The sequence below is a fragment of the Euwallacea similis genome, chromosome 20, assembly GCF_039881205.1.
Source record: "Euwallacea similis isolate ESF13 chromosome 20, ESF131.1, whole genome shotgun sequence".
Lineage (NCBI taxonomy): Eukaryota > Metazoa > Arthropoda > Insecta > Coleoptera > Curculionidae > Euwallacea > Euwallacea similis.
Window position 1 is genome coordinate 1639179 of NC_089628.1, and position 17287 is coordinate 1656465.

The 17287-nt window shown below is 38.0% G+C and overlaps 1 protein-coding gene and 1 long non-coding RNA gene across 3 annotated transcripts in view; both read left to right on the plus strand.

Moving 5' to 3' along the window:
- The window catches only part of LOC136415367 (uncharacterized), a 45576-nt gene continuing 28289 nt past the window's right edge, over nt 1-17287 (plus strand). For both annotated transcript variants that reach the window (XR_010752607.1, XM_066399915.1), the window contains exon 1: nt 1-260. Coding sequence is in view for 1 of the 2 variants with exons in the window: in XM_066399915.1 (XP_066256012.1) it covers nt 162-260 (99 nt within the window). In the remaining variant the exon portion in view is untranslated. The remainder of the gene's footprint in view (nt 261-17287) is intronic.
- Nucleotides 11224-16515, plus strand: LOC136415383 (uncharacterized). The gene is made up of 3 exons (XR_010752608.1): nt 11224-11489; nt 15847-15996; nt 16278-16515. It is a non-coding gene; the product is annotated as an uncharacterized lncRNA (long non-coding RNA).

Sequence of the window (17287 nt, forward strand, 5' to 3'; positions counted from 1 at the left end):
AAATCGTAGTGTGCCGTGCCGGTGAAATGGCGGAAACCGAATGCAGCATTTGTTTTTCGCCATCTTGTCGTATTCGGCGTTTTTCTGTTCTCTGTTGACCTGCCTTCGGCCATTTTTATAAATGATTCGACCGCGTTACCCCCGGGTTTTGATTTTTGATTATGCTGCCCTTTCTCTGTAGTGCCGTTTTCAAGAAAAACGAAAAATGGATCGCCGTGCTTCCCAGAAGGCCTTCCCAACAACTTCAACCCGAAATTCAGGTGAGTCATTGTTTTTTTTTGTTGCGGATATCCACAGCCCCAAGCGAAACTTGAGGGGGAAACGGTTTCGAATTTGGTAGCTGATTGGCGGTTTTTATCTTCGGGTCGTCGACCCCCCGTTCAGCGAGTTTATATTGACTCAGCTACCTGTTGAAAAAGCATTTCAGTTTATGTGTCACGTATACGAATTTCTCCTTTAAATTAAAAAACCATAGGGGATTTAGGTTTCTATAGATTTTGGGCATAATTTTAAGTTATAAATCGATAATTTTGTACCCATCAAGGGTGTTTATTATGACATACTATCATGGCAAGGATAGGCACAGGTAGCCGATCGAGAAAACGTGATAACGGTACTACTGATAACGCTACTACCTGCCATTGAACCAATCTAATGGGTCAAACAGACTTTATGACAATATTCAGTTAAGACCCAAAAGGGCCCAAATTTTTAACGATGTTATAGAATTCCATAATATTCTCAATTTAGACATAATAATAGAGTTCACCTTGGAGTTAATGTATAGTACCTATAGTTAGTTCCATAATTAGGTACGAAGAATATTAAATGTTTCAAAAATGATGAGAAATAAGTATAATAATATTTATATTTTTAAAATCACACATGAATGCGTTTTCAAATACAAAAATATTAAATCGATAAAGGAAAATATGTAGATTATGGCATCGTTTTTGGGTTTGCCGAGAGATCGACTAATATAAAAAAAAAAAAAACACATGAGGCAAAAATAACAAATAATTTTTTTTGCAAAATCAGTTTTCCCCCTATTTTTGAGACTAATTGTTTATTTCTTTTGATTTTTGGGAGTGACGCCTCGTACAACAGTAGGTGTGGTTATTGCCATGTAATTACAATCTGTTCTTAGTTAAAACTAATTGAGCATAACATTCACCTTTTAGTAAGGGCTCGGACGAATGCCTTTGTTAACGGTTCGGCCCCAAACCTATTGCTGTCTTCAAAACTTAGGAAGAAAGAGTAGAAAAAACAATAATAAACAGGAGAAAAAATGTCAAACTTTGCCATTTTGTATATCGAAAATGGTGTGTTTTTGGCCATGGCTCTATTAGTATTTTTAAATTGTTTTGCAGAGTATTATCGCTCTCTGAAATATCTCCGTGACGACATGTTACATCCCGTACATTAAAAAATTCGGAAATTTGGCACTCAAATTAGTATGAGAAATACCTTAAGTTCAAAAACTTATAATTTGAACAGAAATTCTTTGTCTAGCACATTATCCTTATGGACCAGAAATTCTATAAAACCGTTGGATTTGCACATATTTTTCTAAGTATTCAAACAAAACGGTTAAGAAGGGTGTACCTTCTCACTTCAAGAGCATGTGCGAATCGGTCTGAACTCGGGCCTAATGGATATTTAGAATTTAAATATTCTAGAACGTTTCGGTGTTGTTGCAAATAAAAAGGTTTATTGGCAGGGTGTAGTCATAAAACTCAAGCTCAAGGTCTGGCAGAATTGCTATTTTACCTATAGTCATAAAAATTCAGTACTACCTCCGTATTTATACCTACCCCTCAGTTCACCTAATCACTTTTGTCTAGTAACATGGCTAGCAGCACAACGTGTTCTTCGTCTTCTAAAACTGAGTTTATTAAAGTGGATGGTGTGATGTACAATCATTATTATTTGAAATCCAAAGGAGGAAGTGTGTTTTTGTGCAGTGTGCCTGGATGTCGTGTGAAAGTGGTCACGTCCTTTGACGAAAACGTGGTGCAGAAAATCGGAAAACACAACCATAGTAAACTAAAAGTGAAACGCAATGCTTCTGGAAGGTCGATGATGGGAGACTTGAGGAAAAAGAAGGAGATGAGAATGTCAGACCTTGATAAGTTGAGCAAACTGGTTAAAGAGGGGAAAAGGGACTTCAGTAAATGTGACTTTGATCAGAATTTGTACGCAGGACTTTTGCGCATCAACTTTTTGAATGCCGTGTGTGATGATAAAGAGAAGCTTACAGTGTGGTGGAATGATTGAAACCAGGACAATGTTTAGTTGGTATAAAGCTATTTGTTATTCTAAAAACATTATTTTTTTATCTATTATCGTAGTGCTCTTGGGACTATTTGCAATCTGTAAATTCAATACCGATTATTTAAATAAATTAACTATAAATGTTGAATTGCAGTAAAATCTACGACGCTGACCATGACGTCACAAATTTTCCTCTCTTAATTTCTATTTACTCGAATGACAATGAAGCAGAGGTAATGAGTCATATGATGGTCAGTGTTTTCGTAGAGAATACCCTTCTTTTATTTCTTTTTACTGACACCTTTCATCCAATCCTAAAACACTTAAAACCAGAAAGAGGGCGGTTAAAATAAAATTTACATAAAAAACACCTTTGAAATCCCCACAGAGTTAGACAGCAGTCGTTTTAGAACTTCCAGATCTTTTGAATTACTCTTTAGATTATATTATTATCGTTCTGAATTAATCTTGTGCTTCCGTTGGTATAAGAAAGGTTTCTTTTGTAAGTTGCACTAAAATTTTAACTGAAATATTTCAAAAAACTTCAGGAAAACCATAATTTCTAGAACACTTCTGACAAACTTAAAAAATCCTCGGATGATTTATAAGATTGGCCGTAAAAATCCTTTCAAAATCGCTATTAAATATAGTGTTTTCTTCCTAAAAGTCCCGCAAAAATTCAAGAAAACCCTAAAATTTTACTTTAGTCAAAGAGATGATGTGCGCCATCCGATGCATCTAAAAATTAGCCTAGATCGACAATATGAACAGGGCCGGCCTTAGCAAGTCTGGCGCCTTGGCAAAATTTTTAATCACCATCCCCTTTTCTCACGAAAATCTTCCAATCAGGAAAGTCTGCCGACTTGGCCAGTCGCTCAACCTCGTCTGAACCCGAAGTTGAGTTTTTGAGCATCTTTCACTGCTATCTATATTGCGCTTTGTGACGTACACAAGGGTTTGTAGAAAAAGTTACCATACCAACACAAACACCATACATTTTGGCCCCGTTTACCGAAAAATTTTGCCACAATATTTTTACCTCACAAACACTAAATCTAGATTAAAAATTCGAAAAATTCTTCAAATTATTTCCCTATCGTTTGTCCCCTGTTCTCTGAAAGAGTCAAAGCTTGGAGAACACTCCACATTGCGAGCTACAAAGCCGAAAGCTGTAATTAGAGCTCGCATAGTTCCGACGAGGACGTACTTGTGCCCTTCGAGCCCTGTTGCGAACTCTTTTATTACAAAATATTTGAGATTCGAAAATTATTCTTATATTCTGTTAGAGGCTCTCTTCCATTCCTCATTTTAAGTTAGACGCAATAATAAACCGCAGATACCTAGCTATGACGAGTCTACGTCCCATCACAGATCCCAAAATAACTGAAGTACCAAAGTTAGTCGTCCCATAGCAATGGAAATATTCAATTTAAGCAACTCTAGAGCTTCTAGCTCTTTGTATCAGCCTCGTTGCCTATTGAACTTCGATTCTCGCTTTCCAGTTTTTTCCTGGAAAACATCCCGGAATATCGGTTGGTCCTGTGCCTTGCTGTTCTCCTGATAGCGGCCGATTGGAAACCCGCAATGGCCGATGATCGGAAAGTTATCGATATTTTCCGGTATTAGCGGAGTATTGGAATTATTCTACAAAGGTTTTAGATGTTTTGCCAGAAGTTGTTTGGCAAATAACAAGAGCTGAAAACCGTTGCTTGTTAAAAAAACGGTATATTTAACTTATGGAATGTGATTTTATAATGGCTTGATCATATTAAAAATAGCGAAAATCTGACTTTTCATCGGCCAATTTAGCTCCGCTCTATCCTTGACATTCCTTTCACTTTTCTCTGTAGATCGTCTTCGAATCAAATGCGTAACAAATAGTGCTCCAACATACTTTTAAGGGGGTATCTGCAGGGTAATTTACGACGATTGTTCGACTAAAACTCGTAAAAGACGACTCCTATAAATATGTTACATAAGAAAAGTACTTATAAGTAGTTGTTCGTGGAGTTTCATTTTGAATTTTACGTCGCCACTGACGTCAATTTTTAATAACGGGTGACGAGATACCATCTTTGTTGGCGAGTTTTGGCAACAACACGCTCGTAAAGTATCGAAACGATGTCGCCAACAGATTCTTTAATTTATTTTAATAATATCGTACGATTACTTCAAATTTGCACAGTTTTCCCCAAAGGCCTGTAAAAGATACAAATGAAATGGTACTGCTCATGGGTGGCTTAGGCAGTACCGCGGTAAATGCCACATCATCAAAGTCACCGTTGTTAAAAATAATAGATTTATTGTTGAGGTGTGTTGACGGAGTGAATATTAATTGTTGCATTGCAACAAACAAATTGCTAATAATATTAATTAGATGAGGTGCAGAAAGTTATTATTCCGTTAATTAATTAACTATTGTGTGAAGTCAGATTGATCTGCAGTATTCAAAATGCGCAAATTAAATCTTCGACCAGCAGAAACTAAACTATTTACGCATGAAAGGAAAAGTGGAACCAGAGATCACGTTCCAGAGCCGTACTGGCGGGATGACAGAGTTGGCAATGATCGCCCAAGAGGCCCCCACCCAGCGAAGAGGCATTTACGAAATGAAAAACTGCAACGAAGTACTGTCAAGTTATACTGGGCGATTCTGGAACAGTGCATCCACAGTTCTAAAAGTGCTCGATTCCGTTCGAATGCTATATCATTTTGAACATACACAGGTACTGATATTTTTACTTTAATACCTTCCATATGATACGCCAGTCTTATTTAAAAGCCCCTTTCTCCCTATTAACTTGACATCCATTTGATTTCATCAAAGTGGCAACTATTGGTTTCAATATGGCGATGGGGCACCATTTTGAAATATTTTGAATGAGAGTGGGCATACGGCCAAAAGTGCCCGAGTGAAATTTGTGTTCTGCTAGTTTCGGCACTTGCACTAACGTGCTCGACAAAAGTTTACTTTCAAACTCAATCTATCAGTTAAGTAAATTTGTCGTCTAATTTTTCAGAATAAACTGTGTTTACCAGGTGAATTGGTGCAGTTTTTAACAAGTTTTAATCCGGTTTGAAGCGAGTTCCTTTCACAACATATAAAAAGCATCAACCCTAGTGACGTCTTTATGGAAATTAGTCGAATTTCAAGAAATCACTGAATTCATTAAATTCAAAACAGTCCCATTTTTCATAGGTCTTAAATGGGTTTCGAGCACACTTTGATTCAGATCATGTCCTTTTCCAATTCCAAAACATAGGAACCAATTGATTTAAAATAGTTTCTATGCGTTGGAATGTTCTTTTTGTATTCATCAGGATTTAATTCGCTCTCAAACAAATTTCTTTCGCAAAAAGTATCGAAGATGAGAGAAGATGTAAGGGAGCCTTTCATGTACGTAAATATGATACAATTAAATTTCAGGAAATTCCTGAAATTTCAGTCTAGACTGGAATTTTGCAGGTAATATGAAAACAGGTCAGATCTCAATTTCATGTATTCAGTTTCAGAATGTATAAATTAAAGTGGAAGTTTAAGGTTAAATAATCACAAACCAGTTTCCTATTTCCTGAATATAACTTTTCGGCAAGCTTTAATCCGATGTTAAGTTAGTCGTTTCCCTAAAGTTACATATAATATTAACATCTTCATAGAAAATAACTTCAGCTCCTGACCAAAATTCCAAAGTTTCACATTCCACCATTCGTTTGCGGTTGCTAATTTCTTTCCTATCCTATAGGTTTTGTACATCTTTTGTATCGCCTTTTAAATGTATCAGGAAGATACAAATACCTAGGAAAAATATTATGAAAGACGCTTTTAGCTTATTAAAATGCTAATAAAATGTCTTTTCCCTTAAAAGAGGTAAGAAAAAACTAATTAATAATTTTCCTGACCATCCTTATTGAAAAACTGGAGAGTTTAGCATAAAATTTCCCGGGGATGAAACGAGATGAAAAAGTAAAGAAATGAGAGGCTTCAAGTGTTCAACCTCAGCATCGGCATCGGATCTCTGGGAATATTGATCCGGCGCGACTAATTTTGCAGGTCCGGATTTGCGCCTAAATCCCCTGTTTGAGTACATTCCAAATCTCAAACTATTAACCCCAAGCCCAAGACTTGACTGCTGTCGCAAATTCAAACGTAATTTTGCTCATTGAACAGCTCAATGATTTTTTCATTGAGATAAATTTAACAAATCACGCCCTGTGTCTCTAAACTGTAGAAAAGAACTCAAAGTAAGCAGTCATATTTTTTCTTGGTAATTAGATTAAAATTTGATTTTTTCTAACCTAATTACAGCTCGAGAGTTACATTAAGCCCTATAAAACATTATTAAGAAATATTTGTTTTTCTCGAAATTAAAAAGCTCAGTTTCCAGGTTTATTACTTTCGGAAGGAACGGCATTGTTTCGGTTCGGGAATCTCCTTAAATAGGGGGCGGAATTTAAATTAGAGTTTGCCAAAGGTATTAAGACGGGTTGAAGACCTTTGCTTTGCTTTCGCAAACAGAATATTGTTTGTCCCCAGAGCTCAGGTGGTTTTAGCAAAGTTGAGGCAGGAACAGGTAAGAGGGTTCAATTCAGGTTAGTTTCAGTTAGTCTGGGACTGGAAACTTCGGGAAGACCTTTGAAGTAAGTAGGCAGGTAGGTAAATTTTGGCCTCTGTGTAAAAATAGCTGTCGTGAGATCACCTGTCACTTACCAAAATATTAAACTTTGTGGAAACTGAACAATAATTTGGTATTTGTTATTGTTAAAAATACTATTTACTAAACCGGATGTTCACGGTGTTTTATTTTGATAGGCCTATTAACTATAGGGTTCAATCAGACGAGGAGCTATTGGCATTATCTGTGTGTGTGCGGTATTGCAACGCGCACTTTTGTAGATTTCATGGAATTAGGAGTGTTTGGAAATCCCTAGATCTCTAATCCTCACGTGAGGCGCGTAAACTCGCGTAAGAACCTCATCGGTCATGCATAATATAGAACTGCTCTCTCAAAGTTTGGAAATTTTCTGAAAGAATGGGGGAGGGAGAGGAACATATTTTGACGCTTTGCCAACTGTGACCGTCGATATTTCGTAAACTTGCAGAGCAGTACGGTTCAAAACTCGAACACGTTCCATAACGGCGCAGTCCATTGAACAATAACCGAAAATTACGGGGAGTGATAAATATTTTGCATTTTACATTAATTACACGATCCTCGCATAATGTTAAACAAACAAATAACGGATTCCATTCCGTTCACGATCGAGAGTAGGTACATCGCTTGAATATTCAATTTTCAAATTTACGTGGTGTGTACGATTTGGCAATCAAATCGATTAATTTTCGAATATTTCGGTTAAATGAAATTTTAGATGTTTGCACAGGATAAATATCGCGAATTTTATTTCTAAAACGATCGTAATAGCCAGGAGGGCCGAATTGTATATAGGCCACGTTAAAACTGTTGGAAGTTAAAAGAGAATGTTGAAATGTCATTAATGAGTCGAATGGAGGTGGAGGGTCGACGTTGGAAACTCGATCATCGGGTTCATTCTCTGCTTTTTCTATGCCTATGCGATAGTGCAACACTTTTCCGATAGTAACATGATGGGTTGATAATACGAAGGCACCGTAAGCAAATTTGCCCCGCAGGAGTAATTATATTTGTCCTGTAATGGGCATTGAAATGTTCAATCTGTGTGGGCAATCCCCCTGAGGGGGCGGTAATGTCATTACGTCAATAATCAATTCTAATAATCAGGCTCGCCTGATAATTTACTACCAAATGGTCAAATTCTAGAAGCCGCGGCTGTGACCGTGACTGTGTGGAATGAGGCGAAAGGTGAGAAATTCCGTTGGGAATTTTTGGATAATCTGGAGAGTGAACGGATGCTTGATGCGTCCGACGAGTACCAAAAGTACCATGAAATTATTGACAGTGTTTCAAATTTTTTTGGCAACGAAAATTTGTGAAGATACCGCCAATTTCAAGCAGTTCCGAGAATGTTCGAGTGTTTTTCAACGCTCCATCAAGAGGCCGAAGGTTCTTCTTTCGTTTCCTCGAGTTTGGATTTGAGACCCATCAATCAAGCTTGGCTGAGAATTCCGACGCATTCGCAATTATCTCAACTTGATTAGGCGCTTATATTCGTCTAAAGTTCTACGACTTCCATTTCGGAAGTAAGGTTTCTCTTTACTAATATATAAGCCGGTTCGTGTAATTCCAAAGATAAAAATCGATTCGGATTTGCGAAGTTAAAGTCGTCGGTAATTGGATTAAAGTAACTTCGGAACTTTGATCCTTGCGTTAATAAACTTTATGGTCGCTAAAAAGCGGGCAAAAGTTGGCTCCGGCCAAGATTTACTCGAAAATTTGCTTTCCAGCTTAGCCAGCTCTTCGTGTGACATATAAAGTAGCACTTTTTTTATTTCTTGTTTAAAGCGCTATGTTCCATTAGCGTCAGAACGTTAAATATTGGTTTGTCGATAAGCGGCTTGAGTTACATGGAAAGTTGCTCGATTACGTCCTGCTCCACGGTGCACTATTGTTCCGGAGGGTAACATATTGTGTAATATCCATGGATAGACGTCGCTCTACCATTACATTTTCGATACGTAGAACATACTATATAGAAATACCATATCTATGTGGGGACTATTCATGTCGCATCTCGCAGACAGCTCTTTTATCACCATGAAGGGCAGCCGGTTTTATAAGGGCGAATCGTTGTCTCTGGAATGTCATATTAGTGCAGAGTAATGCTAAGTACGTCGGTTGAACAGTTTCAAACTGCTACAATAGCCTCAACGTCAATAGAGGCAGTTTTCGAGACGCTTCTTGTTTGCTGCATCTCGTATTATTTATGGTAGTCATTGAACAATTGTTGCAGCAACCCTGACCTAGCGGCCAGAAAAATCTGATTAAATGCGAACTTAACTTTCAACAGCCTTGGTTGTGATAACAAATTTTAAAAAATCCCACTTCTAAAGCAAAACAACTGTAGCCCGACCCATGAACAAGTAAATAAATAAATAAGTAAAAGACCCCAGGAACAGTTAAGTAACTAAATTGCAACTACAGGACTACAGGACATGCCCTATATAGTGCAGCAGGCGGGCTGCGACGTCTGGTCTGCGTTTGTACATAATATGTAAGCGGCTTTTCCTTTATCATCAAGACCTCTGCGATGTTGCCAAATAAGCCGAAAAAGTTTGTTTTAGTCTTAAAACAATAAATCTGAAACCTGGGAAAGCAGGGAAAAGTAAAGAAGACACGTATGAGAAAAACAGGGATTTATTGAATTGAGCGTTTGAGCAGCAGACGGGAACCGGGTTACCGAAACGTTGATAAGGGATTTCGTCCGAGCCCTTAATGAAGGGAGAAGGATATTCTCAGTTAGTCTTAATTGGGAATAGTGTGCAGTGCCACCACTTCAACAATCCCGAGTTGGGCGTGAGGCGTTATTCCCAAGTAAAATAAAAGAAAATATTCCCACTAGGATAGAATTTCGAGCTTTGTTACGAATTTCATTTTCATTATTATTCCGCAATATTGTTAAAGGGCATACGCTTGGGCAATAGCAATGGGCGATCATTAAAAAAACCTTCATGTAAGCGCGGAAATATCAGAGGCACGTCTGGGATAAATTCATTTATTACCTTGTGGTCAGTCGGATGTTTGATAGTAAGTAGCAAATGGATTAATCAACGCCCTACGTTTACGGTTCACCGCTCACTGAGACTTACTGCAGTACTTTTGCTTACTGCTTACTGTTTATTAACGATCACATATTAAGTATCATGTTAAGTATCAAGAGTAAGCAATGAGGAAGGAAGTTTTACTGGTTGGTGATAAAGGAGGTCTCCAATTTTTCTTACTGTTCTCAGTTTGCCTCCATCGTTCGTGACGCTCATGATATGTTCTCACAGCTGCCTACGGAAATGTCCATAGTAGCACGAATTGAAAGAGAGTTAGAAAATGAGAAAATGCAATGAGCAATACCCTTTAGCTGTGCGTTAAAATTATAGCGCGCTAGGTGCTGACTAATCAGAAAGCAGGAAATTCCATGACGTGGGATCTCTTAAAGTAAACATGAAATTTTAATAAATTCCATTGAATGCACTATTATAGATCTATGGAAGGAAACCATCGAGCAAAACGTCAAAATCATCGCCTAGTCCATATTACACGTCAAAATCGCCGCTTAGTCGGCTGTTATGGAAGTAATCCACGCGTGGATCTGTTATATGAGACGGAAACGTTAGCTTAATAGCTTCAGTGTCCTTCCGCTGTGAAGATAGGGGTTTCGATTCCCAGTCGGATAATTCTTTTTATTTCTTATTTGTATTTTTATTTTTGAGCTGTGGGAAAAAGCAGAAAGCACAACTCGTTAAAAAATTCTCTGAAACGTCACCCTTGTTGTTGTGATCTAAGGCGCCTTGCATTCCGCGTTTCGGATTTAACTCGCACATGCTTGATCTAGATAAGTTTGCGGTAGTTTTGTAAAATCTAGTTAATGATAAAAGTGAAACCATCAAAACTTCCAATCCCCAATTTATGAATTAGTAGCATAAACAATGTAAGATTTATTGTCACGAATGTCCAATGGAAAACTCGTCGTTTCGCTTGCCGTTTCGCAAACTTGAATCGGTGCGACAAAGAGATGCCTTATTAAACTTGCATTTTAATGTGCCATTCCACACGTTTCGTATGTGACGAACGAAATGGATGGCCACAGCTCATTATTATTAATTTACATTAAAGGTCCACGAAAAAATAACCGCTAAAATAGCACATTTTTAGCTTTGGCCACACATTTTTAACAAAACAAAAAATAGTATGCCGTGCATACTACAAGTTTGCTCGAAATCCAGTAAGCAGCGGCAACACCGTCAGCAGGCCTAGCCGCCCGGGCTGATCTGCTCGAGCAGGAGGCAGTTACGTATCTAACTTCATCGGTGCCCTCTGCACCACGATCCGGGCCACCTCTCACTTCTAATTTTGATATGATTCGCGATTTTTATTGCCCGTTCGGCGATTAACTCAAAGAAACCTCCACCCGTCGGCACGGTTCTTCGGTTTGCCGACGATACCGCCTTCATCGCAGCCCGCCGAGACACGGTACGTGCGTGCTCGCGTGCAAGGTGTTTAAGTTATTAAGTTGGGATAACATCGTAAACTCGCTGGCCATGGATCTCTAATTTTACTATTGTCTAGGTTAGTTTTTGGGGTTAATACATATTTAATCAACCTGTTGGTCGGTTGGCCTGGTACGGGGGTGGCTTGTGTATGCTCAAAATCAAGTGTGCACAGAGTGCCGCTGCTGCGACTTTTTCCTATTTTAGTCGGTAAATTAGAGGCAACCTGCTATTTTGGGTTCGTTTGTTTGTTTTTACGAAATTTATCGTTTATTTTCACTGATTGTCATCTGTTTGGCTCCAGGGTGTTGGAGCCGATAATTTACGTAAAATCATCACGATTATGGAGCGCAGAGTATTGTGCTCTTTGAGCGCACCTCAGAGCGTTTTCGAGATGTGTATTGCCTGCATAAATTTATTCCCCATGGATGTTTAAATGCTAAATCGATTTGCTGAGGGTGGACGGTTCCTGCAATTTTTCTCCATACCGTCAATTTTCCATTCCGCATTGTCAAATGTTAGCAAACACCAATTGAAAATCTTGGTCAAACATGAAACAGAAAAATTTTTATCTGATTTTTTTCCATATAAATATTGGGATAAACAATCTGTCTTGAAGTTAATTCATGGCAAACACGATGAGGTAACGCATACTCGTAAACCGTAAATAGGTATTTTATTATTATTTTTTTAAGACAGTTTAGTATTGTTTCGAAATCGTGACATGCCAGTTTTTTAGGTACCATGCAAATATTGTTGCATAACTCGTAATCCGATCTTACACAATCGTGAAGATTGTGTTTTGCTATGACAACTCCAACACCTGCCGCAAACACTTAAATCAAATTTTCAACAGTTTTTTTAAGGCTGGTTAACCGTTCGTTAATTGTGCGTTAATGTCAAGCAGCTCAGAAGCGACATGCGTACAATTGGTATTGGTACCGCGCAAAGAGGCCGGAATTTCGTTGATAGTTTAAATGGTACTTGTGACCGTAATTAGAACCCATTGCAAGTGGTACTTTGAACATTGGTATGCCTCTACACGTCCATGGGCTAATGGCTGATAAGACTAAGTCGCATTCCGCGATATTTGGGTCAAATGTGACCATTGAATTTTAATTCGCATTTCTGTGTCTCTCACACGTGAGGGAAAATGATAATCTTTGGCTGGCACAGCTATCAGCATGATATAATAATTGATTGAACGCGTATTAAATATTATGTCGACGGATATACACATTGAAACCAGGAGAAGAGATATCAAGTGTGTACGATCGATTACCTGTTGTTGACACCAATTTATAAATAACTTGTATAAATATCGCGAAAAATGCCTGAGTTTATTCTTACGAGTAGAAGCGCCTACACGAAGGCAACAAGAATAATCGCGAGTGAGAAAAATACACAAAAGGAATTGTGGAAAGTTGAATAAATCGCCACAAGTTAAACAACACATCGGAGGCAATTACTGGCGACAATTCCTGGAAAACAGCGGACATTATGTTAATATGACTAATAGAGCATTTATAAAACAATCCTAACACTTTATTGTGCCAACATGTAGGACAAACTTATTTTCGGTCATACGTGATTTTTGGTGATTTACATTTCTATTTTGATGGTGTATTTTAACTATTCTAACCACAGACAATACTTTTGATATTATTTTGCGTATTCATAAGTCGCAGAGGTAATCCAGTATCTGGGGCACAGACAATTCTCTATGGTCGACACATTTCTCTACATATAGATACAGTTAAGCATTAAACCCACATGGGTGTCAATTTGCCAAAATTTCCTGACCCACGTCACGCCGGGGCTGACTTTGTAAGTGTAGCCATTTCCTCTTTGTTGCTCCTAATAGGGTCGAAACCTTTTATTTTACTTCCGACTATAAAAAGCTTACTTTGATGCCGGGTTAACATACATGGATTATTCCAGACACATGTAGATAATTTTTCGGTAAATTAATGGCTTAATACATTATTGATACAAGCACAGGTTATCTCTGGAGTGCTCTCGAGAGTAAAGGGGGTTGGAATTGGCATGTACAAGGCCGCGTAAATCTGAAATTTTCATACGTGCGTAACTTAAATTTGGCGCAAATCCACTCTACAATTACCATAAAATAAAGTCCGGTCTCTTTTGTTCGTCATAAAATTGTCCATTTAGTAAATTAAATTCGTCAATAATTGATTGATTATGCAAAAACCACACATTAACTGGTTCCAATCGAAATGTTTTCGCAATAAAAAAGGTACTTAAGCAGGGTTTACACGTATGCATTGGCGCCAGTTGACTAGCGCCAGTGTTTTTTTTCTTAATGTAAGTTTTGAAGTGCCAGCAAAATGGCGCCAATCGTCCGTATTAATAATAATGTTGAACTTTTTTGGCGCCGCTGCTACACTGGTTTTGGAGCCAATAAACTTTGCATGTGTAAACCTTGCCCTGCTTTAATTTTGTTTTGGTTGGTGCTAATAACAATAATAACATTATCTCGGTTTGAAGGTTTCGGGACGTAATTCTAGAGAAACAATTTCCTCTCATCTTGGCTACGCCCTCCAAAGCTCTATTAGAAAATATCCCGCAAATCCCTGAGGGATGTTATAACACCCTTTTGCGTCCCGATAGATAATCTTCGTCAGCAGGAAAGTCCATATATCTTTTCGAAAGCCGTATAAGTCAGGATCTGGCTCTCGGGGCGGTAAGATTTTGATCTTTACACGCTGATATATTCCCTCAGAAATCTGTGTCCCAGAAAAAAAGATCCCCGGGAATAATGCCCTTTTCCAGGTTGTTTCCCGATAAAAAGAGAACCATTTTTCGATATTATATGAAAGACCTTTCCGTATCAATATTTCTCTTCCCTTGCTGCGTACGTTCTAGAGACAGTAAGTAAGTAGGTCTGGGAAGCCATGGCGATGTTTCATCAAACTCTTTCAATAATAGCACAGCAATTGCCAAGTATCAATTTTTTCAAATAACGATTTCCAGTTTATGATGCATACTCTCAATTTCCATTGCAAAGCGGTGGGAAACGCGTCACATTTCGGACAGATATTCAAATGCTGAGCGATAAATTTCATCCTCGATCATCGGATTTCCAGGCGATATACGACAAAAAAATTTGTAAAATTAACCGTTTAACAAATCGCGGTGCCAGAATGCGTGGGTTAGCCTCAATAAATGTATAAATAGCAACGATTTTGATAACCCAGCGCTTTTCCGACAAGGCCGATAAAACTCGGAAAATACATGTGATATACATCGGAAATCAAATTGCTTGAGTCAACTTTAAAGTTATACACAAAATACATATGCTTTCGATCAGTAATTAATATAATTATACTGCTTTTATTAGATAATTAAATATTTACACCTGAAACTCATCAACAAACAAAAACAATTAACCTGAGACCTCCCGGTAGGCCAGATCCGCGTTCATTGGATGAAAATAAACCAACTACATTGCATAATAAGTGAAAAGATTTGTTAATAAAATTAGACGTCTAATTTTAGTTAACCTCTGAATACTTTTAATTAATATCATAGTTATTATTGTTATTAATATAGAGACTAAATGTGTTGATAACTTGACGCACCTGTTGTGCCGAAACGATAAAGTGCGTTAAATTTCTGGCGGCTTAATAACTGCCGTTTAATTATTTTAATTTAATAATAACGGTCCATGTGTATAAATATGTCATAACTTGTCAATTAGTGCATACCACTGCGTTTTATTAGTCATTATGGGAGTTTTTGCACGGACAATCACGTTAATAACAACGTCTCTCTTTTGCTTTTTAATAATAAAATAACAAGTGACAAATAGTTTTTCACTATATCGCAGGGTTGCCAGTTTTTTAAGTTTAACTTCATCATTGTTTTAGCAGAAGGAGGACCGTCGCTACCTATTATTAACTTAATGATTTGGCCTGAAAATTAAGATTCGTTAAGTTTTTTGCTGGTTAAGATTGTTTAATATTGATTAATTATGTTTTGTGTTTTATATAGAATGATTGTCTGGAGCATGTTTTCCCATAAAAAAGGCAATTAATATTGATTTATGAGATATTTGATTATATTTCCAATTGAAATTTTTTCCTTTTATTTGCAAAATAAATATGTAATTTTCAATAATTGCAAAATATGTAGTTTTCCGCTTTAAAGTTTTTTTTCCGATCAAAATTATTATTCCTGTTATTTTAATTTAATGCGCTCTTATCATTAGTTTATTGTACAAAAACCCTACTATCCGTTATTTTTTTCCTACTTTGAGCGGAGTTAAATATGAGCATGAAGCGAGTTGAATTTGAGCATCACACATAAGGGTCATTTAACGTAATCGTTAGCGTAATATCAGATGAACAGCAATCTCTCATTCATATTACGATAGTCCACCGCCAACATTTTATTTATTTTCTGTTTTCTTTCAGATCCCAAATGCACGGTGCCGGTTTTAAATGTAAAGTGCGATGTGAAATGGCCGTATAAACAAATGTGACTGTTAGTTGTGCTATAGTAGTAGTAATAGTGATGCTGTGTTGAAACGAGATAACGCATTGGAACCTAGGAGTTTTCCGCAGGTATGTATTAGTTTGTTCTCCCCTATTTACTTGTTTACACTTCCCGCCTCTAGTAATCACATTGTCGCGACATTCTCCGGGTCCATAAAACCATCAATTCGGCCCGAAATTTAGGGCAAGCTTAATCCGTCAGATTTGCGAGTCATAAACCGTAAGCCCCAAGATTGATCGTTACAGGTTTACGAGGCCCATATAACAAAAGCCACTTATTTACGTTGACAACTCACCATATACTTGACGTTGTTATGTTTGGTTAAGCGAGGCAATAACTTTGGTTTCAGTTCCCGGGCCGTAAACAAGCTTTACCATGCGGCCGTAAGCCCCAAGTAGGGGGTGGGCGTCCGGCGTGCCGTAAGTGGCGCAGTCCGGACGGGATCGCAGTAGGCGCGCGCAGTGGCGTGCTGCGGGGATGGCGCGAGCGGCCGGCAGGTGACGGGCGGTGCGGCGGCGGGACGCAGACGCCTCAGTAGCGGTCCCGCCGCGCGTCGCCGTTGCGGCCTCTGCTGGGCGCTGCTCAGAAGCGCCCTACGACGCGCCGTCTGCGGCGCCGGAAGCAGACGTTCGTCCGATGACTCCTATGAGGTGCTCCAACCTGCGCAGCACCAAGAGGAAGAACAAGTACCAGCTGTAAGTACAGGCGTACCGTGTCTTTTGTCGTCGTGTCTGCAATGTTCATAACTATTATTTAAGTTCTAACTATTGTCGTTTCGTGAAAAGTCTTTCAAATAGCAAATAATCAGAACTTGGTGTCAAATTGAACAGATGAGTTCGATCATTTTAAAAAACTCATAGTTGGTGGTGAACCGTAAACGGAGGACGTTGATTAAGTCATTTGCTATTTACCATTTAACTATTGCTAACATTAGCTAAGAAATGAATGTATGTAAAACATGTTACTGATATATCTCAATATCTGTTTGAATTTATTATTTTAATGATGACCCTTTACCTATTGTGTATCATTTAGTCTTGTTAAAAACCACACTCAAGGAAGTTTACGAATACTAATTCAACCTCTCTTTGTGCCGAAAGGTGTAATTTTTTTGAACTGTTAAATAAAAAACCCTCTTAGTAATTTCACTTAAGAATGATTTTAGAATTATTCTGGAAATGCGTGTGCAAAAGACACACAATAGTGAAATTATATCCAGAAGAGAAGAAAGTGGAGGTCGTGGTATTGTTAGAAACAACTTCAGTGTTTTGATTTGGCTCTTCATGCCGGAAAACAGCATGAACTCATTTAAGGTGAAGTAACTAAAATGCAAATCTTCCTCGCAAAAAGTGAGGAATA